Source organism: Oncorhynchus gorbuscha, linkage group LG24 (genome assembly GCF_021184085.1).
Source record: "Oncorhynchus gorbuscha isolate QuinsamMale2020 ecotype Even-year linkage group LG24, OgorEven_v1.0, whole genome shotgun sequence".
In the NCBI taxonomy this organism is placed as follows: domain Eukaryota; kingdom Metazoa; phylum Chordata; class Actinopteri; order Salmoniformes; family Salmonidae; genus Oncorhynchus; species Oncorhynchus gorbuscha.
This window is the reverse complement of record NC_060196.1, coordinates 10779209-10807006: the sequence shown is the minus strand read 5'-3', so window position 1 is coordinate 10807006 and position 27798 is coordinate 10779209. Positions and strand designations below refer to the sequence as shown.

Below are 27798 nucleotides of genomic sequence, written 5' to 3'. Positions count from 1 at the left end.
AACAGTTTCAGGGCCATGGGCCTTTCTCATGATGGAAAAATACAGAATAACATGAAGACAGGAACTGTGCAATGAGTTGGGGGGGGCACATTCAGAACGTAGTGTTGCGAGAACAAACAGTATTTTGTTATATAACAGGAGCCAGGTGCGAGATAACGGTATCGAGCATGAGCGCATAGATATTCTTCACAGCAACAGTTACATCTATCAACTGAAGCGCTTAGGGGGCTGGGACCAGCCTCTGTGCCAACAATCAACGATAGGCTGGGTGAGTCTAAACCACGTCCAGTCTCTACTCTGACAGGCCGGCTCGGAAGCAGGAACTACTTCTGTCATCAGAGTATATTATAATACCTTTGTCAGGAACAAGTCAGTTCTCTGTTTGCCCTGCGAGGTGGGACAGAGAACCGGATATACGAACATTGCATTTACCACTTATTGCTTAGCTAATAAAAAATACATAGTATACAATCAGTGACTCATTTTCATATTTATCCTGATACCAGATTCGAATTGACGCAACTCTAACACCATGCTAGCTGGTCTAGCAACAAATGTAGAATTACTGATGCTAGCATTGGATGTACTCGTGGAAGCAAAACAAGTTGTGCCATAGGTGCAGGTGTAGTACTGCTGGTAGTAGCAGTACTACGAGTAGAGCTGGTATGTGTCTCTATGGACGCGTCTTACTTTTTTTGAACCATTTATCCATTTTCGAGCAAAACAGGATGAGCAGCAGCTACTTTTGGCTACATACGGACAGTGTTGCCAACTCCTCAGTAAGGAAAGTAGCTATTGGCTGTCCTAAAAGTCGCTAGAAGTCGCTAAATGGCGCCTTCCCCTAATTTGCATAATTGGCCATGTGTATGTAATTCTGATGGACGCTGTAGGAGAGAAGAATAATGTACTACAAATGAACTTTCTTCTGTTGATTCTTGTTTTTTTTTTTATGTCACAATTCCAACACTCCGGGCTTGGGACCGGCAAAAGTGACCCAAAAGAGAAACTCTGGCGGAGTTACTTAGTTTTAAATGTATTTTATTAAATGTTTTTTTGTTTTGTTTTCTTAATTTGGTTTGGTTTTTAACCTTATGGTCCACTTAGGAGCCTACAACAAGTCACAGTAAAACATCACATTAAAAAAAATGTTTTTTGTATACAATCTACATTAACAATCTAAATGGACCAAAAAGAGACAATAGAAAAAACTGTCAATGGCAATGTGAGAAAATTATGGTAACTAGCCTGGCCATAATTCAGGTTTAAAAAAAAAAAAATATATATATATATATGTAAACCAGGGCGGGATCAGCCTTTTTTTTTAATGTATGAATATGATGGCTCACTTTTCGTTGTTGCCATTTCCTGCCTAGGTTTGCCCACTTTGCTAATGAAGTAATCATTCAAATAGTTTTGTGATGAATAAACAATCTGATTCTATGTCTTTCTGCCCATAATTTCATTTAATTAAAGTACTCCAGTTTTTATCCATCATTCTTTATATCATTGATCTTGGCTTCAGAATACAGTTTCTTCTTTTTGTTGAGTATAAGCTTCTATCCTAAATAATGCTATAGATTCACATTTTTTTTCTTCATAAAAAGGACTTCACAGCAAATAAGAAAAGTATGATGGAACCTTGTAATGGTACTACTGGGCATACTCTACACAACTTCTAAAAAACAAAAATAACCGGGTCAGTCAGCACAGAGTCAATTTTGTATTTAATTTCAACAAAATGGTAATGTACTCATAACTTAAAGTACAGTACTTTTATTGCACAAAACGATACGTGACATGTATAACAATTTTTCTCACTATGGTAATACTTTACATTTTCTGTAAATCTTGTACCCTTGCTTTGATTAAAATGTATTTAAAAATACTTTGGAAAAGGTTCAACATTACACACATCTTCACCACTTCATGTCAAGTAAACATGAATTAAGGCACCATCCGTATCCCACTATAAAACACCCGTATCAACCTAAAGGTTGTCACTCTTCATCAGTGAAGCATTTTTACAGACACCATCACACCAACCATCACCATATCGTGAGGACAGACACTGGAGATGAGAAGCAAGTACAAGGAGTGAACATTTAATGAAATACGGACAGGAACAGAATACAGACAGCGTCTGGACAGGGGGAAACAAAAACTACAATTATGCTGACACAGGGATCTAACAGAGGAACAGACAGATTTAGGAGGGGCAATCAACAAAGTAATGGAGTCCAGATGAGTCCTGATGGGCCGGCCGAGAAATGGGTGCCGGGTGACCCGGCTGAGGCGAGGGAGCCTGACGAGCCGGCTGAGGCATGAAGGGGGATGTGAGCCTGATGAGCCGACTGAGGCATGAAGGGGGATGTGAGCCTGATGAGCCGACTGAGGCGTGGGAGCCAAACAAGCTGACTGAGGCATGATGTGGGTTGGGCGCCTGCCGAACCAACCGAGGCAAGGAAACCTCTCGAGCCAGCTAAGGCGTGGAAGCCCAACGAGCCAGCTGAGGTACCCCTGGTTCCTACAGCAGCGTCACCCGGACCCGATGTTATCAGTAAAACAAATACCTCCCTGATGTTTCAAATATGGGTATCATGGGTGGCATTCTGTGAGGACAGACACTGGAGACGAGAAGCAAGTACAAGGAGTGAACATTTAATGAAACACGGACAGTAATGCTGACATAGGGATCTAACCGAGGAACAGACAGATATAGGAGGGGCAATCAACAAGGTAACAGAGTCCAGGTGAGTCCAGCGAGTACTGATGTGCGTAATGATGGTGACAAGTGTGCGTAATGATGGACAGCCTGGTGCCCTCAAACGCCAGAGAGGAGAAGCGGGAGCAGGCGTAACATATCTTCTATTTAATCATACTCTTTCCTCAGTTCACCACTACATCCAAAACCAACAGAATTGACTTCAAACAAACTAACTACATGTCACAATACTCTATACATGGGCCCTGTGCATTTTCTGCTGGTGTATCCTGAGGTAGCTCTTCTCTGAGAACCTCTTCCCGCAGTGCGTACAGGTGAACGGCCTCTCTCCCGTGTGGACCCTCTGGTGCCTCTTCAGATGACCAGCCTGAGCAAAGCGCGTCTGACACTGGGTACAGCTGAAGGGTTTCACCCCTGTGTGGACCCTCTGGTGCCTCTTCAGGCTGGACGAGTGGGAGAATTTGGCCCGGCACAGGTGGCAGCCAAACGGTTTTTCCCCGGTGTGCATCCTCTGGTGGATCTCCACCTGTTTAGGCAAACGGAAGACTTTCCCACAGAATGAACAAGGGAAGCGCTTCTCTTTGCCACCAGATCTGCTGATAGCGTCACTACTACTGTCATTTGTCAATGGGCTTGTGTTGCCATTTAGGGTTGATGCACTGGCATTGTCTGAGGTCTGGTTTAACATTAGGAGAGTGTGAGGAGGATGAAGGCCAGGTAGTGTCTGTGTTATCGCAGGGTCCATGTTCCAGTTGATAGATCCTATAGAAGGCAGGCTAAAGGCAGAATCTGTTAGGGGGTCAACCTGAGGCGCCACCTGTCTCTCTGAATCACAACTATAGGAGCAGGAGGGAGCATTGCTAGCCGAGTCAGTGTCTGTTCTCTCTAGCTGCATATGGACACCGGCCTGTCCCTGCAGACCAAATCTATGTCTCGCCCTGGTCTCAGCCAGTCTTTTATGGAGACTAAGTTCGGATGTTATTTTGTGTTCCACTCTCTGTTTCTGGTTGTGGTTAACAGTGTTGTTCCCCAGCCCATAGTTGAGGACGCTGTCCCATCCATTGACCTTCACTATGTCGCCTCTGGTCCTGGCCTGCTCGGTGATGTCGTACCCTGGGCCCTTGGCTGCACTCATCTGGGGCGCCCAGTCTCCTCTGTTAGCCTCCAGCCAACCACCTGCAGGAAGAGGTTACACAATAGATTTTACAAACATGGCAGAGAGAACTTTATTACTTATCATTTTTTTGTCAATTACCTGGGCAAGGTCATACATTATAATGTGTGTTTATTAGGTACACCCCCCCACGAAAATGGTTTGCTCCTACAGAGAGTGATGTAAATGGACGTGGCTTGCTATATAAAGCAGGCAAACAGGCATAGATGCATTCAGTTACTGTTTGATTGAACGTTAGAATGGGCAAAACGGGGGTCTCCCTAGTGGCGCAGCGGTGTAAGACATTGCATCGCAGTGCTTGAGGCATCGCAGCGCTTGAGGCATCACTACAGACCCGGGTTCAATCCCGGGTCAGTAGGTGGCGTACATGGCAGCGCACAATTGGCTCAGCGTTCTCCGGGTTAGGGGAGGGTTTGGCCACCCTTGTCCCATCGCGCTCTAGCGACTTTTTATGGGGTGGATCAGCTTAATATTGCGGAAAGATTGCTGCTTCCATCAATGTAATTGTCTGCATCATTTCTATTCCCCCATATTTTGGGGGTAAATATATATCCATATACATACACGTGTGCATACATATACATATAAATACATACACACACATACCTATATAGATATACATACTTTTTGAAAGAAAATACCTTTATTATTCCCCGCAAACCTTACCACCCTTCCCCCAATTGGAGTAAACTAATAAACACTTACGCTTCTACCTTCAGTTTCTACATCTTATACACATTTTACAGACACAATCTATTTTACAATAGTTATATTTTGTTTGTTTTTAGTCCTTCCTCTATTTCCAGTTTGATTTCTATTTTTAACTGCTATTTCACAAAATTTCTGAACCTATAAACATTTTACAGACCTCTGTTTTACATTGGTTATCTTGTTATTAGTCCCACCCTTCAGCTTCATTCAACCCCTCCCATCTATCTCTCAATATCATCCATTTTGGATTTCTATTTGCCATATATTTTTCAACTGTGCTGTGATGCTTCACAAAAGTACTGAACCTTTCTATTCTCATAGCTTCTACAGATTGTAAATTAAAAATATATATTTTTGCTAAAATAATTATATTATTGATTGTTTGACTATGGCTTTTCAAATCACCCAGTATCGCTATCTGCAGCATTAGTTCTAGGCAAATGTTGTAATTCTTCAGCCATTCCTGGACCTGTGACCAAAAATGAGCTACATATGGACAAGACCAAAATAAATGATCTAATGACTCTGCCTCCTCACAGCAAAATCTGCAGAGTTGGGAAGATTGTATCCCCCATATATATATAACATTATATTGGTTGCAAGAATTTTGTATTGTAATTTAATTTGAAAAAATTGAAGTTTTGAATCCGGCGTTGTTTTGCGTATGAATTCATAAACCATGTGCCATGGAATGGGTACATCGAAAATCTCTTCACAACTATTTTGCAATTTATATGGCACAGCTGTCAGTTTTTTGGTCCTTAAACGAAATTGGTATATGTTTTAATTTATCACACTTTTGTTTAACCATGTATGTTCTTTAATACAGGGCCCACATACATCCTTTCCGGTCCATAGAGAAATAAGACCGTATTAAAATCTCCCACCATAATAATAGAGTCTAGTGCTGCTCGTAGAGTTGATAAATTCTTATATATATTTTCACAGACGCTTGGATCATCATTACTTGGACTGTATAGGTTAATAAGCCATATCTGTTTATTGTCCAATAACATATTTAAAATAAACCACCTACCTTGATGATCTGTTTGGAGAATTTGCACATTTAGATCAAAATTACTGTTAATTAAAACCATCGCACCTTTTGAATTTATTTGCCCATGGGAGAAATATATCTCACCCCCCCCCCCCTCCCCAGTCCTTTTTCCACAAAACATCATCTAAAATTGTTGAATGAGTTTCCTGTAAACAATAGATATTATATTCCTTCTCTTTTAGCCAGGTAAATACTGATCGTCTCTTCTTATTATCTGCTAGGCCATTACAATTGTAACTGGCTATACTTATTTCACCACTTACTATAATGAGACAACTTTCAATTCTATTTATCAAAATATATGTTTGTAAACGTACCATTAAAAAGTAACATGATGATTGAGTGTCTATATAGCTGTACCATGATATTTGCATTGCTATTAAGTAAACCTCCAATTGGTCCCCACTATTCCACCCGCTATTGCCCTTCTCATCCCGAGTTGGGTTGTCATCCCAATGCCTGTCATCCGAATGCAAAGAATTTTACCTCTCACCAGTCTCACCATTACCAAAATTACAAGAAATTATTATATTAGCAAACAATTATTGTGAATCATCCTATATTGTCCCTAACATCTTTTTCTCATTCGCAACAGTTGTAGGATACGCACATACACTCATACACACTCAACCCCCCCCACACACAACCATAGGCTCACATTCTCAACAGTTGCACCATCCCAGAGCCCAACTCAAGAAAGGTCTTGTTTTACGAATGCATATACAGTTGCAGCTGTATGAGTAGGCCTGCAAGATTGTGCAAAAAAATGGGCAGAAATGGAGAGAGTTTATTAACTAGATGATTGAGGTCAAATGTACACCTTTTCCCTGAAACACCCACAACACGGTCCCCAGTATTGACCATATTCCCAAGCATCTCCATGTAGTCAGACTATTGATTTTGTGCCACCAGGGCCACAATAATATACCCCCCCCCTTTGAATGTCTGAGTCTGAGGGGCTTTGGTTTTGCAGGACCAACCCTGCCAAACAGCCTCAGAATCTTGAGGGGGCAGTGCTGCTCTAGGTCTCAGACCACATTTTGGCTGCATACAGACCACTTACAGCAGGCCCATAAAACAATTAGGGACTTCTCTTTAGTATCTGGGTCATTCAGGTGGGTGTCCAGGGTATAGGGTTGTGGACCGTTCCATCAATATAGGATCATAAATAAATACATTTGATATATAATTTATTTAAAAAATGTAGTTCCCCATGATAGGACAATAAATAAATCAAATGTATTATTTATTTATTGTAAAACCAATCCACCATGATAGGACAATAAATAAATAAGACATGTAATTCAAGTAAGGCTTCTCTCAGAATGGTGTTCTCCTTTTTAAGTTAATTCACTTCGGTTTCAATCTTATTGACTGTCACTTTTAGCTTGTTTGTTTCCTTCTCCAATGTCGCAGCTTTTTCATCACTCATCTCGAGGCTTGCCTTCAACTCTTTAATATCCTTACTGACTAATTCAAGTATACCCAGTTTGTCATTTATTGATTTTAACAGATCGGTTTTGACCATTACCATTCCCGGTGGTGAAAATATTAAATCGTCTGTCTGTAGAAGAGTCATGTTTTCGCTTTGAAATCGGTTCCCTTCTTACTCTCCGTCATGTTTGGGTGTAGCTTGTTTTTGTAATATTTGTTGATAAATGTCTCCAGTCTTAAGATTTATTTTGTGTTATTATCCAGATTGAAGGTTATCACCCACGAGATTGTGTAGTGCTAATATTTAGTCTAACTTGCCGATATTGAATATTACGTTTTTATCTTGAGGTGCTCTACATAACTACGTTCAGTCTCGCCATTACCTGTCTCAGTCCCGCCCGCTCTAGCGACTCCTTGTGGCGGGCACATGCACGCTGACTTCGGTCGCCAGTTGTACAGTCTTTCCGCCGACACATTGGTTTGGCTGGCTTCCGGGTTAAGCGGGTCGTGTTTCGGAGGATGCATGGCCCTCAACCTTAGCCTCTCCCGAGTCCGTAGGGGAGATGGGACAAGACTGTAACTACCAATTGGACATCACAAAAAGGGGGAGAAAAAAATGGGCAAAAAAAAGTGACCTAAGCAACTTTGAGCGTGGTATGAGTGTCGGTGCCAGGTGCGCCTGTTCCAGTATCGCAGAAGTAGCCAGCCTCTTTGGCTTTTCACGCAAGACAGTGTCTAGGATTTACCAAGAATGGTCCAACAAACAAAAAACATCCAGTCAGTGGAAGTCCTGTGGCCGAAAACAGCACGTTGATAAGAGCGGTCGAAGGAGAATGGCAAGAAACGTGCAACTCACAACTCATCAGTCCTTGTCACGGATGGGCTATTGCAGCAGCCGACCCCACTTGGTTTCACTCATATCAGCTAAAAACAAGAAGAAATGGCTCCAGTGGGGCATGCGATTACCAACACTGGACAATTGAGGAGTGGATAAACATTGCCTGGTCCGACAAATCCCGGGTCCTGTTGCGTCATGCTGATGGCAGAGTCAGGATTTGGTGTAAGCAGCATGAGTCCATGTCCCCATCCTGCCTGAATCAACAGTACAGGCTGGTGGCGGTGGTGTAATGGAATGTTTTCTTGGCACACGTTAGGTCCCTTGATACCAATTGAGCAACGTTTGAATACCACATCTTGTAGAATCCACTCCTCAAAGAATTCCGGCTGTTCTGGAGGCAAAGGGTGGTCCGACCCAGTACTAGGTAAACTTTCACTGAGTGTAAATTGTATTGATTTCATTTTATGAATGAAGAGAAAATAATAGCCAGGTGCATCACTATTCCCATTGAAGTATATATATAAAATAAAATAAAATGTATTGGTCACATACACATGGTTAGCAGATGTTAATACGAGTGTAGTGAAATGCTTGTGCTTCTAGTTCCGACAGTGCAGTAATATCTAATATCTATCTAAGTAATCTAACAATTTCACAACAACTACCATATACACACAAGTGTAAAGGGATGAATAAGAATATGTACATATAAATATATGGATGAGTGATGGCCGTGTGGCATAGGCAAGATGCAGTAGATGGTATAGAGTACAGTATATACATACATTGGGGAGAACAAGTATTTGATAACCTGCAAAATCAGCAGTGTTTCCTACTTACAAAGCATGTAGAGGTCTGTAATTTTTATCATAGGTTCACTTCAACTGTGAGAGACGGAATCTAAAACAAAAATCCAGAAAATCACATTATATGATTTTTAAGTAATTCAATTGCATTTTATGCACTTGCTAATAAACTCGCTAACCGAGTCAGCGTATACATCAATGTTGTTGTCTAACCGGCTATCCATAAAATATCCCCGTCCACGTGATTGAAGCAATCTTGAAGTGTGGAATCAGATTGGTCAGACCAGCGTTGAACAGATCTGAGCACGGGTGTTTCCTGTTTTAGTTTCTGTCTATAGGCAGGGAGCAACAAAATGGAGTTGTGGTCAGATTTGCCGATTGGAGGGCAGGGGAGGGCTTTTTATGCGTCGCGGAAGTTGGAGTAGCAATGATCCAGTATGTTGCCAGCTCGAGTCGCGCAATCGATATGCTGATAAAATTTAGGGAGCCTTGTTTTCAAATTAGCTTTGTTGAAATCCCCAGCTACAATAAATGCAGCCTCAGGATATATGTTTTCCAGTTTACATAGAGTCCAATGAAGTTCTTTCAGGGCCGTCGAGGTGTCTGCTTGGGGGGGATATACACAGCTGTGATTATAATCGAAGAGAATTCTCTTGGTAGATAATGCGGTCGGCATCGATTGTAAGTAATTCTAGGTCAGGTGAACAAAAGGACTTGAGTTCCTGTATGTTGTTATGATTACACCACAAATCGTTAATCATAAGGCATATACCCCCGCCATTCTTCTTGCCAGAGAGATGTTTGTTTCTGTCGGTGCGATGTGTGAAGAAACCGGATGGCTGTACCGACTCTGATAACATATCATGAGTGAGCCAGGTTTCCGTGAAACAGAGAATGTTACAATCTCTAATGTCTCTCTGGAAGGCAACCCTTGCTCGAATTTCGTATACCTTGTTGTCAAAGAGACTGGACATTGGCGAGTATTATACTCGGGAGCGGTGAGCGATGTACACATCTACGGAGCCTGACCAGGAGGCCGCTCCATCTGCGGCGCCATTGTTTTGGTTCGGCTACTGGGATTAAATCCATTGTCCTGGGTGGTGGTCCAAACAGAGGATCCGGTTCGGGAAAGCCGTATTCCTGGTTGTAATGTTGGTAAGTTGATGTTGCTCTTATATCCAATAGTTCTTCCCGGCTGTACGTAATAAGACTTAAGATTTCCTAGGGTAACAATGTAAGAAATAATACATAAAAAAAAAAAAAATACTGCATAGTTTCCTAAGAACATGAAGCGAGGCGACCATCTCTGTTGGCGCCATCTCTCTAGAATATCTCTCTATATTATGTTCTGTATATGTATGTCTCCCTTACCTTGCTCTTCCATCTGTAGTCCACTCAGCAGGTCAATGCTCTCTGGTCTGTCTTCTATTGTCTCTTGTTTGATCAGCAGCAGATCAGGCTTCCCATCCTCCATGTCTACTGACTGTGAGAGATGCAGAGTGAGATCAAGAAATCTGATATCAGCACCCCGCTATGGAGCATCTTCTAATTGAGCAATGAGGCATTGCTATGAGTACAATGCAAACATGTTGATTTCATACTACGCAAAAGTGTTAGTTGATTTGATTACTTGACACCCTTTAAAGGGATAGTTCAGGATTTTGGCAATGCCTTTTATCTACATTTACATTTTAGTCATCTAGCAGACACTCTTATACTTCCCCAGAGTCCGATGAACTCGTGGATACCATTATTATGTATCTGCATCCAGTAATGCTAACTAGCTTAGCGCAAAGAATGGAAGTGTTCCAGTCTTCATTGCCAAAATCCCCAACTACCCATTTAACGGTTTGATAATTCAAAAGGCATGGTCCCACACTTAAGACAAAATTAATCAAGACCTGGGCCCGTATCCACAAAGAGTCTCAGAGAAGGAGTGTTGATCAGTACTCCTACTCTAAGACACTTTGTGGATACAGACAGTAGTTTACAGTGGGCTCACCTCAGTGAGATTATGTGTGGTCCTGTACTGCTCAGCTGAATCCTCTGTCGGTCCAGGAGTAGGAGTAGTCTGGTTGTCCTCCATGACCATGGTCCCCTCAGGGTTCCCCAGACCCTCCTCACACCCCTCCTCCTTCACCAGCAGCACCTCCAGACCCTCCTCCTCCTAGAAGAGACAGGTGATACAGATTACACAGACATACACTCTCTCAGGTATGTACACACAGATAATAAACAGACTTTCAACATGGAGTGTTGACCCATCCACACTACGTTTGAGTCCTATACTGTAGTTACAGAATGACTTCATTGTTGTTACAGAATGACTTCATTGTTGTTAAACACATCATGGTGGACATAAATATGTTGTTGTGGGTACAACTAAGTCAGTAATGATAAGTCAAAAGTCATCATCAGACAAACCTGACTAAACTATTTTGACATGTACAGTAGTTGTTTAGTAGTGTGTAGGTATATTTATTAAGAAAGTGTATATTGGTTATAAAGCACTGTCGGGTGTATGCTTATTCTGTTCCTCAAAAAATGTTGTCATTTTCCATTTTTCGGTTCTGTTCCCTGAACCAGTTCAAACCCCAAACGTGTACAGATTTTGGGCGGAGTAAATCCTCTCATGTCACCTCTTCCTCTCTGACTCAGACAACTACCGTGATGTAATCTCGTCCCCAGACACTTCCTCTTATGTGCTGGGAGCAATAGCCTGGGGAAGAGGTTACGGTGAATGTGACTGTACATCAAAGTTGCCGCCACTATTTCAACATAATTTCCTGTCCTAGAGAGGAAATACAGGTTTAGGTTCCACCTCCAAAGAATGATAAAGGCTACTTATACATATTCACGAATTGGGTGTGGGGATTTCCACGTGGTTGATAATCGAGCTGCTGTGTCAGATTTCAAAAAGGCTTTCCAGCGAATACATACCATGCGATTATCTGAGAACAGCGCCCCGCTTACAAAAGCATACAAACATTTGTATAGCGATAAAATTAATCACTTACCTTTGATGGTCTTCATATGTTTGCAGTCACAAGAGTCCACGTTACACAATAAATGTTCATTATGTCTCAAAATCTCTGTTTTGTTGGCACGTTTTGTGCAGCAATCCACTGGCTCAATGGCGGTTACGACGTGCAGATGAATACATCCAAATAGTACCGGTAAAGTTCGTTGGAACATGTCAAACAATGTTTATAATTAATCCTCAGGTTGTCTATTGTCTAAATAATCAATAATATTTCAATAGGACAATAGCGCCTTCAATAGAAAGGAAAAACAACGAACGGCGAGCAATCGGTCACACGTGCAAAACAGCTCTGGTTCATTCTGCATAGAAAATGGTCTCATTCTTCCTCGTTTTTCAGAATACAAGCCTGAAACAATGTCTAAAGACTGTTGACATCTAGTGGAAGCCATAGGAACTGCAACATGGGTCCTAACCCAACAGATACTGTATCGGCATTCAATAGAAAAGTACCCACATCAAAAATATCCCACTTCCTGGATGGATCTTCCTCAGGTTTTCACCTGCCATATCAATTCTGTTATACTCACAGACATTATTTTAACAGTTTTGGAAACTTTAGAGTGTTTTCTATCCAATACTACCATGCACTCTTCTCTTCGTTTCCCCCTGCTGGTCGTATTAGGTTACCTTCTCTCCCTCTATCTCTCCCTCTCTCTATGGTCCCTTTCCTTCTCCCAGCTGTCCCTCATTCTCCTCTAACGACCTTGTTTACTCTCTCACACCTGTTCCCTCTTTTCCCTCTGATTAGGTCTCTATTTCTCTCTCTGTTTCTGCTTCTGTCTTTGTCGGATTCTCGTTTGCTTCGCCCTTGTTCTGTCCTGTCGTAATCTGCCTCTTCATTAGATGCTGCGTTTGATCAGGTGCCTCTGTCCTCTACGGCCCGCGCCTACCCGGAGGGACCTGCAGTCTGGGGACTAGTCAACCGATACATCTGAAGAGGATTTATGTTTTCCATGTGTTTGAACATTAAAATACTCTGTTTCTGTTAAACCGCTTTTGGGTCCTCACTCACCTGCATAACATGCAGGCAGTTTACATTGGGCACTTCCTTCATCCAAAAATCCGAAAATACTGCCCCCTACCCAAGAGAGGTTAAATAAAACCTAGCCCTATAATTAAATGTAGGTTGAAAATAATTTGCATGTCATATCATAGGAAAAATGCACCACATTCACACGGATTTGCACATGGGCAGTTCGGATTTGTCACTTCAAGCCCAAAAATATCATATTTTGAATAAAACAATGACTTATTGACTTACATCGTTGTGCAACATCAAGGGTAAGATCTGGTCGTCGTTTTTTCACCTCTAAAAAGTGGATTTCTACTGCTGTGGGCGTTCAAATGTTGCAATGGTAAAATGTTTGAACATTTTCGCTTAACACAATAACTTTTCTTATTTGTAATGCTTGCCTAATATGTTAGCATGCATAACATTTTTAATCAATTCTGCTAGTTGTTAAAAGCACAGTTTTGGGTAATATAACCTTTATATCAACATCCTCACCACTCCCGTTTAACAACTCTAAATAGCTTTAGTCATCAAGGCACTTGCCGATAATGTTGCATACAACTTTTAGAAGGTCTATCATTTTTATTGAACACAATTAAAGTTAACATAAGCCCGAGATGCCTTCAATTGCCCATATAGAAATGCCCAATTTAGGCATCATTTTTAAGAACGTGATATTGCGCGCCAAAGATATAACATGACTGTACTGTAGGTAATTAAATAATTGAAAGAAAAACAAGTTTATTTATTAGCCTAGCGGTTATAAGAATGTATATATTGTGAAAAAAGGCCTCATGTGAAATCATTGTCAAAAGCGTAAGAGATACTGTTGCATGTACAGTACCAGTCAAAAGTTTGGACACACCTACTCAGTCAAGGGTTTTTCTTTATTTGTACTATTTTCTACATTGTAGAATAATAGTGAAGACATCAAAACTATGAAATAACACATATGGACTCATGTAGTAACCAAAAAAGTGTTTAACAAATCCAAATAGATTTTATAATTGAGATTCTTCAAAGTAGCCACCCTTTGCCCTGATGACAGCTTTGCACACTCTTGGCATTCTCTCAACCAGCTTCATGAGGTAGTCACCTGAAATGCATTTAAATTAACAGGTGTGCCTTGTTTAATGTTAATATGTGGAAGGTATTTCCTTCTTAATGCATTTGAGCCAATCAGATAAGGTAGGGGTGGTATACAGAAGATAGCCCTATTTGGTAAAAGACCAAGTCCATATTATGGCAAGAACAGCTCAAATAAGCAAAGAGAAACAACAGTCCATCATTACTTTAAGACATGAAGGTCAGTCCATATGGATCATTTCAGGAACTTTTCAAGTTTATTCAAGTGCAGTCGCAAAAACCATCAAGTGCTATGATGAAACTGGCTCTCATGAGGACCGCCACAGGAAAGGAAGACCCAGAGTTACCTCTGCTGCAGAGGATAAGTTCACTAGAGTCAGAAATCAGTCATTATATGCACCTCATATTGCAGCCCAAATAAATTATTCACAGAGTTCAAGTAACAGACACATCTCAACATCAACTATTCAGAGAAGACTGCGTGAATCAGGCCTTCATGGTCTAACTGCTGCAAAGAAACCACTACTAAAGGACACCGATAAGAAGAAGAGACTTGCTTGGGCCAAGAAACACAAGCAATGGACATTAGACCGGTGGAAATCTGTCCTTTGGTCTGATGTCCAAATTTGAGATTTTTGGTTCCAACCGCTGTGTCTTTGTGAGACGCAGAGTAGGTGAATGGATGATCTGCACATGTGTGGTTCCCACCATGAAGCATGGAGGAGGAGGTGTGATGGTGACTTATTTAGAATTCAAGGCACACTTAACCTGCATGCAGTGATACTCTATCCCATCTGGTTAGCGCTTGTGGGACTATGATTTGTTTTTCAACAGGACAATGACCCAAAACACACCTCCAAGCTGTGTGACCAAGAAGGAGAGTGATGAAGTGCCGCATCAGATGACGTGACCTCCACAATCACCAGACCTCAACCCAATTGAGATGGTTTGGGATTAATTGGACCGCAGAGTGAAGGAAAAGCAGCCAACAAGTGCTCAGCATATGTGGGAACTCCTTCAAGCATTCCAGGTGAATACCTCATGAAGCTGGTTGAGAGAATGCCAAGAGTGTGCAAAGCTGTCAAGGCAAAGGGTGGCTACTTTGAAGAATCTCAAATAAAATATATTTTGATTTGTTTAACACTTTTTTGGTTTGTACATATGTGTATTTCATAGTTTTGATGTCTTCACTATTATTCTACAATGTAGAAAATAGTACAAATAAAGAAAAACCCTTGAATGGGCAGGTGTGTCGAAACTTTTGAATGGTACTGTAGGTCTAGATTATTTATGAATTGATCATATAGAAATATAAAAACATTATTTTAACCACGCCAAAGAATCTAGAAGAAAAATAAACGCACACCTATTTAGGCGAGGTGCTGGCTAGCGGAGTAGAAAACTTGAAAATAAAAGTGAGCCGCACACTCTAGGAGCTCAGATGCAAAAATGTAATTACCAACGTTTCGACAGCCAAGCTGTCTTCATCAGGGTATAATCACAAACACTGCGAGATGACTCGTTTATGTAGTGTCAAAAGACACATGTGTCTGTAATCATGGCCAAGAGTGGCCTAATATCATTGGTTAATTATCAAATGTTAAAAATGGCATACAAAGAACAGCATACAAACAAATGGATAGCATACGATCATAAATCCCTCTTAGACTACACAAGCTTACAAACAATTTGATAGAGGAATTTTAAATTCCCTTATGTTTTATTGCCAAAACCAATTTAATTCGCACTCATTTCTAATTCATGATAAGTTGTAAGTTTATCATTTGCATGAATTAGTAAGAGACCAGTCTTAAAAAACAAGTTCAGCATTTATTCTTGATGAGTACTGACCCAAAATACAAAGAACATTACATTTTAAAAGAAAGAAGACATAAAATGACGTCATCAGTTTCACACCCTCTCCCAGCATTACAATGGCGTAGTATTCGATCCTGGAGATAGTTTCACTCCCCACATAAACTACATTCCAACCTGTCTAAAGGATATACTTCTCTCTGCTAATGGAATCCAACCAAAACATTCTTATCTGTTTGAAAACCTATCTTATCCCTCCTTCCTCAACTTTCCCAGGAGACACAGACACAATTAATTTCTGCTTACATTTTTAGTAACAGTACAATTAAGAACTCATACTTTTCAAATAATAACATAATAGTATTAGCATGAATGGTTCTAATCATTAAAGTATACATAATTGATCATCTAAACTATATTTTCCTCTATCACAATTACAATGGCAAAGTCACAATAATCACAAGAATGGCTTCAGATCAAAGTCTACGTTGAGACCGAAGGGAACAAGGGTCTTTAAGTTAAAGATCCATGCAGCCTCTCATATTAACAATACATTATCAAGGTCACCCCCTCTCCTAGGGAAGGTGACATGTTCGATGCCAATATAACGCAGAAACTAAATCGAGTGGCCTGCCTCCAAGAAGTGGGCCGCAACTGGGTAAGTAAAGTTTTTACACCTAATTATGCTACGATGCTCTGAGATACGTACTTTTAATTCGTGCTTTGTTTTACCCACATATTGTTTACCACAAAAACAAGTTATAAGATAAATAACTGCCTTAGTGGAGCACGTAATAACACCTTTGATTGGGATTGATTTCCCTGTTTGAAGGATCTACATTTATAAGTGCCATTGCATTGAGCACAGCCATTACATGCCAAAGAACCACGTCAAAGAAACCACGCATTCTTTACCTTTTTCTATTATCAAGACACCTGCTGTTAACTGATTAGGACAATTAGGTTTTCTAAATATGGTCAACTAGGTGGGACTCTAATAACTTAAAGTGCTTCATGCATAGCTTTTATTTTTACCCATTAGAGTAGGAGTAAAATGTCTCTCTTCTCAGCATTCATGACCACTTTTCTACTCTGAGATGCTTTGTAGATAGGGGTTCAGATGTGATGTATATTAAAGAGTCTCAATTAAAATCTTAGAATGAAAAATCCCATTTTGTGTTTATTAAACATGTTTTTAAATCTCAACACACCATATGAAAACCACACATACACGTCTCAACTAAAAATCTGCATGAACTTGATAAACTGCATTAATTTTCTCATTAAAAGTGTCTTGGGGAAAATATTTTGTTTGTGCCCAATAGAAATAAATGGTAAATAATGTATTGTGTCATTTTGGATTCACTTATATTGTAAATAACAATAGAATATGTTTCTAAACACTTCAACATTAATGTGGATGCTACCACGATTACGGATAATCCTAAATTAATCGTGAATGATGATGAGTGAGAAAGATATAGAGGGTCAAAGATCATAACCCCATTCATGCTAACCTCTTACCATTACCAATAATAGAGGAGGTGAGCATGTCTTGGGGGTCTTTGACCCTCTGTATCTTTCTCACTCATCATCATTCACGATTAATTTAGGATTATCCGTAATCGTGGTAGCATACAGATGAATGTATAAGTGTTTAGAAACATATTCTATTGTGATTTACAATAAAAGTGACTCCAAAATGACACAATACATTATTTACTATTCATTTATCGTCGGCACAAAATCTGAAACACAACCAAAACAAACAGCGAATGCATCCAACAAATTTGTAGAGTCACAAGCTTGATGTAGTCATGGCATGCTATGAATATGGGACAAAATGCTTCATTTCTGCAGTCAACTGACCAAATCGCCCTCTAGTGACCTCATGGGTGGAATATTATTAAGACATTCTTTAAAAAAAAAAAGTCAAATCCGGTGTTTCTATTTCAAACGGTTTTGATATATTTCAGTCCTCTTTGATGTTTATAAAGTATAATATTGTGATGCAAAGCCAAACATTTATACATTTCAACTCTATATCAGACATGGTACAAGTGTCTTCTTTTTTTAAAGCCCATAACCATGTGAGCGAGGAGAATACTTTTGTTTCAAAGTAGATTTGTTTAAGATTACCTACAAACACTGTGTGACCCTGATTTAGCCCACTGCAGTAAAAGGTTATTTACCTTTCATTGCTAGTGGGCACAACATAATTTGAAACACAACCAAAACTGCAAATGCATCCAACAAGTTTGATTTAGACATTGAGTGCAAGGTATAGGGGACCAAATATCAAACTTTTGACTACTTTATCTATAAGAATATTTAGCTGTGATAATCCTTTTGAACCCTACCTTTTTGAAAAAAAGTATTACTTGTTAAACAAAATATTTTTCACTGAGCAGTTTTATTAGTATAAAATCATATAAATTATATTTAGATTTTTTTTAAATTGCATACAATATAGCTCAGTATGAATGTTTTATTTTACAAAGTCACTATTGCTCATCTTTATCAAGTGTGTCAATCATTTCTGACCCCACTGTATATCACACAATATACTACCCAGGAATATCCAACACTGAAATCTGTTACTCTTGTTATTCCAAATACACCTGTGGATTTCTTTCTACTGTAAATTCCTATTTGTTGTTAATGCAGGGTTTGATCTAAAGGTCAGAAGCTATTGAGTGGAATGGTTATTTTCTATGTTCTAGAGTGGATTGTTTTTTCTGCTGGTGTATCCTGAGGTAGAGCCTCTCTGAGAACCTCTTCCCGCAATGCTTTTGTATGCAAACAGCCTTTCTCCTGTGTGGACATTCAGGTGGCTCTTCAGCTGGTCCTGCCGGGAGAACCTCTTCTCACACTGGGGACAGCTGTAGGGTTTCTCCCCTGTGTGGACCATTTGGTGCCTCTTCAGGTGGCAAGCCTGGGCAAAGCACATATGACACTGGGTACAGCTGAAGGGTTTCTCCCCTGTGTGGACCCTCTGGTGTATCTCCACATTCTGGGAGCAGCTGAAGCTTTTGTTACAGAACATGCAGAGGAACCGCTTCTCTTTACTATTGCCTGATGTGGCTCCTCCTCCCCGAGCCTGGACTCTAACCCTGTCGTTTGAGTTCAATACCTGATTGAAAAGGATGCGGCCGTGTGAATCGGTGGGGCCTTCTAAGTCGCTTTCCCTAAACGCGTGTAAAGGGGACTGGGCTGTGACATTTTGATTTGTGTCTAAGCTTTCCCTGTTATCTAAGAAATCTCTGCCCTGTGAGTGTCCGTCTCCTAGGTGGCTATCTGCATTCCATGTGGGAGGAGCGTTGCCCTCCACTTTCACAGTCACCTCATCTACGACTATAACCTCCCCTTCCTTATCTAGGCACCCTTCAGAGTATACACTACTACTGTACCGGTTCCAGTCCCCTCTAGACAGATCAGTCTGTGTCTCTAATCCCAAGGATATGTTGCCAGGGTCCATCTCTGTAGCGTAAGAACAAGACGGATCCTCACCGCCAGTGTTTAACGCGTCACCATCACTTTCTCCATGGGAATGAACCAACCTCTGGCTCTGGTGAAATACTGCTAAATACTCTGAGCCAGGAGCAGGAAGACGGCTAAGTCTCCCCAGCCCCAGTCTCTCTGGGTCTGATCTGTGGTCAGATCCTGTGTTTAAGAGCCTGTGTGTTACAGTTAACATCTCGGTGTCTGTCTCTGGCTTGAGGATGGCGTTCGGCGTTCCACTGACCTCCGTGATGTTACCTCGGGTCCTGGACGGCACTTGGACGGAGGTGGAGACCTCCGTGGCTACAGGGGGCACTCCAGCCACTTCAGTCTGGATGTTTCTGCTGTGCCGCGGGGCCTTCTCTCCTTCAGACTTCTCCTGCTTGACACCAGGACCTGCAGCCTCTGTATCTGCAGACTGACACGAGAAGGGAAGAGGTTCAAATCAAATCAAATTTTATTTGTCACATACACATGGTTAGCAGATGTTAATGAGAGTGTAGCGAAATGCTTGTGCTTCTAGTTCCGACAATGCAGTAATAACCAACAAGTAATCTAACTAACAATTCCAAAACTACTGTCTTATACACAGTGTAAGGGGATAAAGAATATGTACATAAAGATATATGAATGAGTGATGATGCGTTGTGCAGACCTCACTACCCTCTGGAGAGCCTTACGGTTGTGGGCGGAGCAGTTGCCGTACCAGGCGGTGATACAGCCCGCCAGGATGCTCTCGATTGTGCATCTGTAGAAGTTTGTGAGTGCTTTTGGTGACAAGCCGAATTTCTTCAGCCTCCTGAGGTTGAAGAGGCGCTGCTGCGCCTTCTTCACGATGCTGTCTATGTGAGTGGACCAATTCAGTTTGTCTGTGATGTGTGTGCCGAGGAACTTAAAACTTACTACCCTCTCCACTACTGTTCCATCGATGTGGATAGGGGGGTGTTCCCTCTGCTGTTTCCTGAAGTCCACAATCATCTCCTTAGTTTTGTTGACCTTGAGTGTGAGGTTATTTTCCTGACACCACACTCCCGAGGGCCCTCACCTCCTCCCTGTAGGCCGTCTCGTCGTTGTTGGTAATCAAGCCTACCACCGTTGTGTCGTCCGCAAACTTGATGATTGAGTTGGAGGCGTGCGTTGCCACGCAGTCGTGGGTGAACAGGGAGTACAGGAGAGGGCTCAGAACGCACCCTTGTGGGGCCCCAGTGTTGAGGATCAGCGGGGTGGAGATGTTGTTGCCTACCCTCACCACCTGGGGGCGGCCCATCAGGAAGTCCAGTACCCAGTTGCACAGGGCGGGGTCGAGACCCAGGGTCTCGAGCTTGATGACGAGCTTGGAGGGTACTATGGTGTTGAATGCCGAGCTGTATTCGATGAACAGCATTCTCACATAGATATTCCTCTTGTCCAGATGGGTTAGGGCAGTGTGCAGTGTGATTGAGATTGTATCGTCTGTGGTCATGCGTTGAATTGGATAACAATGTCATAGGGAAGTCTTGCAAGCTCCCCAATGGCAGAGCCTTTCTGAAATAAACTGGCCACATTTTATGTACTGTACATTTGATGTAATACTATTACACTAACCTCTATCACGATAATGTGCTGAGTTGAGGTTCCACTCCCCTCATCAAAACTGATTGGTTGGTCATCTCTCCATGTATTGTGTCCCGCTGGCTTCACAAAGCTCCTGTGGCCTCCAGTGAGATGTCCTTCACCTGAAAGAGTGATTGGGGGAAAAGAGGTGGTTAGTTTAGTTACTGTCAATGCTCAACGCTACACCCTGTTGACAGTTTTAGGTAACACTTCGCATAACTGCTTGATATACTATTCATAGATTGATTATGTTCCATGCATCTTATTGTTTTCAATTATTAAATACTAGGAAATGCAGTAAATCAGGAATCTAGTGTAACATATGATATTGTGTCTTTGTGCAAGATAGCTAAGTAATCAGGGGAATTATTGCATACAATCCAAAAACTGACCAAGACCCAATTCTGGTTAACCAAAGATTGTCTATTATATTGACAAAATATTAGAGTGACAGCTCTGATAATATAAATACATGTCCTCGAAGATGGAAGATATACGGGAGGAGGCAAGATCAGGTGGGACCATTCTAGTCAATAGAGATATACAGTGGGGAGAATAAGTATTTGTATTGAATAAGTATTTACTGCCGATTTTGCAGGTTTTCCTACTTACAAAGCATGTAGAGGTCTAAATTTTATCATAGGTACACTTCAACTGCGAGGGACGGAATCTAAAACAAAAATCCAGAAAATCACATTGTATGATTTTTAAGTAATTAATTTGCATTTTATTGGATGACATAAGTATTTGATACATCAGAAAAGTAGAACTTAATATTTGGTACGGAAACCTTTGTTTGCAATTACAGAGATCATACGTTTCCTGTAGTTCTTGACCAGATTTGCACACACTGCAGCAGGGATTTTGGCCCACTCCTCCATACAGACCTTCTCCAGATCCTTCAGGTTTCGGGGCTGTCGCTGGGCAATACAGACTTTCAGCTCCCTCCCAAGATTTTCTATTGGGTTCAGGTCTGGAGACTGGCTAGGCCACTCCAGGACCTTAAGATGCTTCTTACGGACCCACTCCTTAGTTTCCCTGGCTGTGTGTTTCAGGTCGTTGTCATGCTGGAAGACCCAGCCACGACCCATCTTCAATGCTCTTACTGAGGGAAGGAGGCTATTGGCCAAGATCTCGCGATACATGGCCCCATCCATCCTCCCCTCAATATGGTGCAGTCGTCCTGTCCCCTTTGCAGAAAAGCATCCCCAAAGAATGATGTTTCCACCTCCATGCTTCACGGTTGGGATGGTATTCTTGGGGTTGTACTCATCCTTCTTCTTCCTCCAAACACGGCGAGTGGAGTTTAGACCAAAAAGCTCTATTTTTGTCTCATCGGACCACATGACCTTCTGCCATTCCTCCTCTGGATCATCCAGATGGTCATTGGCAAACTTCAGACGGGCCTGGACATGCGCTGGCTTGAGCAGGGGGCCCTTGCATGCGCTGCAGGATTTTAATACATGACGGCGTAGTGTGTTACTAATGGTTTTCTTTGAGACTGTGGTCCCAGCTCTCTTCAGGTCATTGACCAGGTCCTGCCGTGTAGTTCTGGTCTGATCCCTCACCTTCCTCATGATCGTTGATGCCCCACGAGGTGAGATCTTGCATGGAGCCCCAGACAGAGGGTGATTGACCGTCATCTTGAACTTCTTCCATTTTCTAATAATTGAGCCAACAATTGTTGCCTTCAAACCAAGCTGCTTGCCTATTGTCCTGTAGCCCATCCAGGTCTACAATTGAACCCTGATGTCCTTACACAGCTCTCTGGTCTTGGCCATTGTGGAAGGTTGGAGTCTGTTTGATTGGGTGTGTGGACAGATGTCTTTTATACAGGTAACGAGTTCAAACAGGTATAGTCAATACAGGTATAGTGGAGAACAAGAGGGCTTCTTAAAGAAAAACTAACAATAGGAAATCTGTATTTTTGGGCGGCGATTTTGCAGATTAAATTTTTTAATTAATTAATGCCTTTATTTAACTAGGCAAGTCAGTTCAGAACACATTCTTATTTTCAATGACGGCCTAGGAACGGTGGGTTAACTGCCTTGTTCAGGGGCAGAATGACAGATTTTCACCTTGTCAGCTCGGGAGAACCAATCTTGCAACCTTACAGTTAACGAGTCCAACGCTCTAACCACCTGCCTCTCATTGCACTCCACGAGGAGCCTGCCTGTTACGCGAATTCAGTAGAAGCCAAGGTAAGTTGCTAGCTAGCATTAAACTTATCTTATAAAAAACAATCAATCAATCATAATCACTAGTTACAACTACACATGGTTGATGATATTACTTGTTTATCTAGTGTGTCCTGCGTTGCATATAGTCGATGCAACACTGGGGCATGATTTAACAAAAGCGCATTTGCGAAAAAAGCACAATCGTTGGACGACTGTACTTAACCATAAACACCTTGCCTTTCTTAAAATCAATACACAGAAGTATATATTTTTAAAACTGCATATTTAGCTAAAAGAAATCCAGGTTAGCAGGCAATATTAACCAGATTAAATTGTGTAATTTGAGATGGACCCTGTAATTTCTGCATTCATTGCACGCAGAGTCAGGGTATATACAACAGTTTGGGCAACCTGGCTCATTGCGAACTAATTTGCCATAATTTTAAGTAATTATGACATAACATTGAAGGTTGTGCAATGTAACAAGAATATTTAGACTTAGGGATGCCACCCGTTAGATAAAATACCGAACGGTTCCGTATTTCACTGAAATAATAAACATTTTGTTTTCGAAATGATAGTTTCCGGATTCGACCATATTAATGACCAAAGGCTCGTATTTCTGTGTGTTACCATGTTATAACTAAGTCTATGATTTGATAGAGCAGTCTGACTGAGCGATGGTAGGCAGCAGCATGCTCGTAAGCATTCATTCAAACAGCACTTTTGTGCATTTTGCCAGCAGCTCTTCGCATGCAGTGCTGTTTATGACTTCAAGCCTATCAGCCTAATGGCTGGTGTAACCGATGTGAAATGGCTAGTTAGCTGGGTGTGCGCTAATAACGTTTCAAACGTCACTCGCTCTGAGACTTGGAGTAGTTATTCCCCTTGCTCTGCAAGGGCCGCGGCTTTTGTGGAGCGATGGGTAATGCTGTTACGAGTGTGGCTATTGTCGATGTGTTCCTGGTTCGAGCCCAGGTAGGGGCGAGGAGAGGGACGGAAGCTATACTGTTACACTGGCAATACTATAGTGCCTATAAGAACATCCAATAGTCAAAGGTGTATGAAATACAAATGGTATAGAGAGAAATAGTCCTATAAATACCATACTAACTACAACCTAAAACCTCTTACCTTGGAATATTGAAGTCTCATGTTAAAAGGAACCACCAATTTTCATATGTTCTCATGTTCTGAGCAAGGAACTCAAACGTTAGCTTTTTTACATGGCACATATTGCACTTTTATTTCTCCAACACTTTGTTTTTGCATTATTTAAACCAAATTTAACACATTTCATAATTTGAGGCTAAATAGATTTTTATTGATGTATTATATTACGTTAAAATAAGTGTTCATTCAGTATTGTTGTAATTGTCATTGTTACAAATAAATACTTTTAAAACAATTTAAAAAATTAATCGTCCGATTAATCGGTATCGGCTTTTTTGGTCCTCCAATAATCGGTATTGGTATCGCCGTTGAAAAATCATAATCGGTCCACCTCTACTAGGTAGAGGTCGACCAATCCCCCTTTCCTTTCATTTGAAAGTAGTCCATTTTTTTTCTTCCTCTTTGGCTGATTGCTCCCAACTCATTGGAATCGCCACCCCGTTGACTACTTTAAAATGGCGGAAACCCTCAATGGCAATGTCCATGATAAAAACAGGTTATATCCATGAGGAGTCCTCTATCTCAATGACAACAGGCAAAACTCTGATATAAAGGCGTTTTTTCCCAAATTTGCAGAAATGACACTATCAGTGCTTCGGTAACAACCTAACCATTATGAAACTTATATTGATCAAATATGCCTCAAGTAGCAAATTAGCCATTACATTTTTTGTTGACCAAATTTGACACTCATTTACCTCCATACAAAAATAAGCCTTCCTGGGCTTATTTTCGTGGACAGATTTGGGGTTGAGAAAAATTATCGTTTTGCCTCTTCCTCTCTCGGTTAATTCATCTAAAGACACACATGCGCAGAGGGGAATGGGGCGACAGGCCCCGCAGCCTCGACCTTCTACAAAATGTACCTCTTGCCATTCCTCTGTATCGGTCGAGGATCTTGACACTACTGGGACGACTGACGAGTACGCGCTCCCGTACCACCTTCAGTTCCAGTAGCTGTAGTTTCCTCCGCAATGCCCTGTTTTCTTTCTGGCTTTTAGTTATTTCCAAACGAAACACTGCATAGTCGTCGTCGACGAGTTTACAGATCTCTGCCACGGCTGCATTCGCTAGCACCTCCATGATGGAGGCTATTTGAGTGTGAAAAACCATAGCAGCTAGCCCTACCTAGATAACATCTATCAACTAAGTCCAGTCTCCAGCGCGAATTAAACACTACTTGGGGTAAATATGCAATGATGTGCAGTTAAATGAGTCATATTTTGACTTCTAACGTCTAAAGAAAAACGTTAACGTGTAAATAGTTCTTGGTCATTGTTTACACGGAATATAAGTTGTTATTGGTCGGCGTCATAGGTCAAAGGGTGTGGCTAAATAAAAACTATTTGCGCTGTTCTTTAAAATATACAATGATGGAAAAAGTACTCAATTGCCATACTTTAGTAAAAGTAAATGCTATACATCAAATTCCTTATATTAAGTAAACCAGACAGTACTCCAACACTCAGACATAATTTACAAATGCAGTATTTGTGTTTAGTGATTCCGCCAGATCAGAGGCAGTAGGGATGTCAACCCCTTGTATTGATATGTGCATGAGTTGGACGATATTTCTGTCCTGTCGGAGCATTCTAAATTTAAGGAGTACTTTTTGACGTCATGAAATATGGGAGTAAAACATACATATTTTCTTTAGTAATGTAGTGGAGTAAAAGTTGTCAAATATAAATTGTAAAGTACAGAGAAGAACGACTCAAGTAGTACTTTATAGTATTTTTTAAAACTTGTTTACTTTACAGCACTGGAAATGGGGTATTGCTTATTACATTACACATCCAAACTCTTCAACGATTGTGTATTATATTGACAAGATATTCAAGATAGTCTTACTAAAAATGGAAAGACTTGTCCATAGATGAGAGGAGGCGAGATCAGGTGGGAACATTCTAGCTAATGTCAAGGCAGATGCAAGTGTGAACAATAGGAGATCAAAGTTTATTGGTTTGTGTACACAATTTAGCCAATGATATAGCGAGCGCATCAAAATGCTTATGTTATTAGCTCCTAACAATGCAGTAAAATGTCAAACAAGTACACAAATAATAGAATAAAAAGCTAAATAGAGGACTGGTGGTGCTTTCAAGACAACTGGGGAAAAAACTCAAATCATGATGTTAGTGATCTAAAGGTTGAAAAGTCAGAGTACTAGAAGAGGCCCGAGTTCCCAGACTTGGAATTCCAAGTTGGATGACCGCTCAAAACGATTTTTCCCAGTCTGAGCTCATTTTATTTTGAGTTCACAGTCTTCTTGAACGCTCTGAAGTGTGAAGTCTGAGATTCCCAGTTGTTTTGAACGTGGAGTCATCTTGGTATCTGTGCTATTATAGCGTATGTGACAGTATGGGCATGTTTTTAGTCTATGGCAGCGCCATTGAGGCTATCTCCATTTTAAAGTAGTACATTTTCTTCTTAATTGGCTGATTGCTCCCAACTCCTAGGAATCCCCACCCATAGGAATCCCTACCCAGTTGACGACTTTAAAAATGGTGCAAGCCTTCAATGGCAATGTCCATGCTAAAACGGATTATATCCATGATGAGTCCTCTATTTCTGACAACAGGCACAACTCTAATTTAATATAGTTTTTTGGATAAGTTGACGAAATGCCACTTGGGTCCACCCATCAGTACATTCGTAACCTAACAATTACGAAACTGATATTCAGTCAAATAAGCCTCATGTAGCAAATTAGCAATTACATTTTTTTGTTAACTGAATTCAACACTCATAAAATCTAAAAATCCAATTTTATTTGTGGCATTCGCCGAATACAACTGGCGTATACTTTACTGTGAAATGCTTGCTTATGAGCCCTTCCCAACGATGCAGAGTTTAAAAATAAAATAGTAACACGAGGAATAAAAATAATTTACCTCCATACAAAAATGTCTCACTTTGTGGGCTTATTTTCGTGAACAGATTTAGCCTCGTCTTCTCTGGTATCTTTTCAACTCAGAGCAGAGTTGTTTAGAAAGATTACCATAAATTACCTAAAAATACTTTAAACAAGAGGGACATCATATTTGTTATGAAAAGAACAGGCAAAACTAAATTTAGAGGGGAAATATAGTGTTCCACTTCAATGACAGGGTTTTGGCTATGCCAGCACACCAAACAAGTATGTATAATGTGAGAAAGACGGCATGCCCAGATGCTCAACTGAGGGATTTAGTAATCCAAAAAACTCTTACTCCAAGACACTTCACATGATGACTATAATATGTCAGCTAAAGCCACAATGCTACGATTTTTCCCCATTGTGGACACTTTTGTCTGGTAAGCTTAGTCAGGTAGGAGAAGCTCTTGTAACATAGTTTGCACTTGAAGGGCCTGCCCTTGGTGTGAACGGTCTGTTGCTTCTTCACATAGGTCGCCTAAGTAAAGCTCTTCCCACACGTGGGGCAGCTGTACGGCTTGTCTGCGTCCGTCCTAATGCTCGACTCCAACGTTGAGACCCAATTACACCAGAGGTAGAAGCAGGAGTCACCACCCTCAGGTGGTTAGTCTTTCAGCTCCCTCCTTGACCTCTTGCCATTGTTTGGATGTTGTTGGGATTGTGTGCTGTGTTATAGGCTAGGTACCTCTCCTGGTGAACGCCCATCCTGACCTGGTCTTTATCGGTGCGGTAACCA

The 27798-nt window shown here is 41.1% G+C and overlaps 3 protein-coding genes across 4 annotated transcripts in view; 2 read left to right on the top strand and 1 right to left on the bottom strand.

The window, feature by feature from the left end:
* The window catches only part of LOC124012438 (zinc finger protein 606-like), a 1040669-nt gene that overhangs the window by 788833 nt on the left and 224038 nt on the right, over positions 1 to 27798 (top strand). The window lies entirely within an intron of this gene.
* LOC124012437 overlaps positions 1 to 27798 on the top strand; it is a 971157-nt gene that overhangs the window by 755497 nt on the left and 187862 nt on the right. The window lies entirely within an intron of this gene.
* Positions 1708 to 25463, bottom strand: LOC124012448 (neurotrophin receptor-interacting factor homolog). 2 transcript variants are annotated; one of them, XM_046326077.1, is made up of 6 exons: positions 25012 to 25463; positions 20784 to 20914; positions 19444 to 19617; positions 10745 to 10909; positions 10114 to 10225; positions 1708 to 3898 (listed from the first exon to the last, which is right to left on the bottom strand). In XM_046326077.1, exons 1-6 carry the CDS (start codon positions 25256 to 25258, stop codon positions 2955 to 2957), a joined length of 1773 nt encoding a protein of 590 aa, XP_046182033.1. In that variant the 5' UTR covers positions 25259 to 25463; the 3' UTR covers positions 1708 to 2954. The 2 variants fall into 2 exon arrangements, with proteins under 2 accessions (XP_046182033.1, XP_046182034.1); XM_046326078.1 differs by lacking the exon at positions 25012 to 25463 and adding an exon at positions 21405 to 21445.

Bases quoted from the DNA above. Each gene is read 5' to 3' on its own strand.
- LOC124012448 (XM_046326077.1), bottom strand. From the start codon at position 25,258: ATGGTTTTTCACACTCAAATAGCCTCCATCATGGAGGTGCTAGCGAAT. The intron at 20,915-25,011 runs GTACATTTTGTA...TCACTCTTTCAG, and splicing joins ATACAGAGGAATGGCAAGAG to GTGAAGGACATCTCACTGGA. The intron at 19,618-20,783 runs GTTAGTGTAATA...TTCTCGTGTCAG, and splicing joins AGCACATTATCGTGATAGAG to TCTGCAGATACAGAGGCTGC.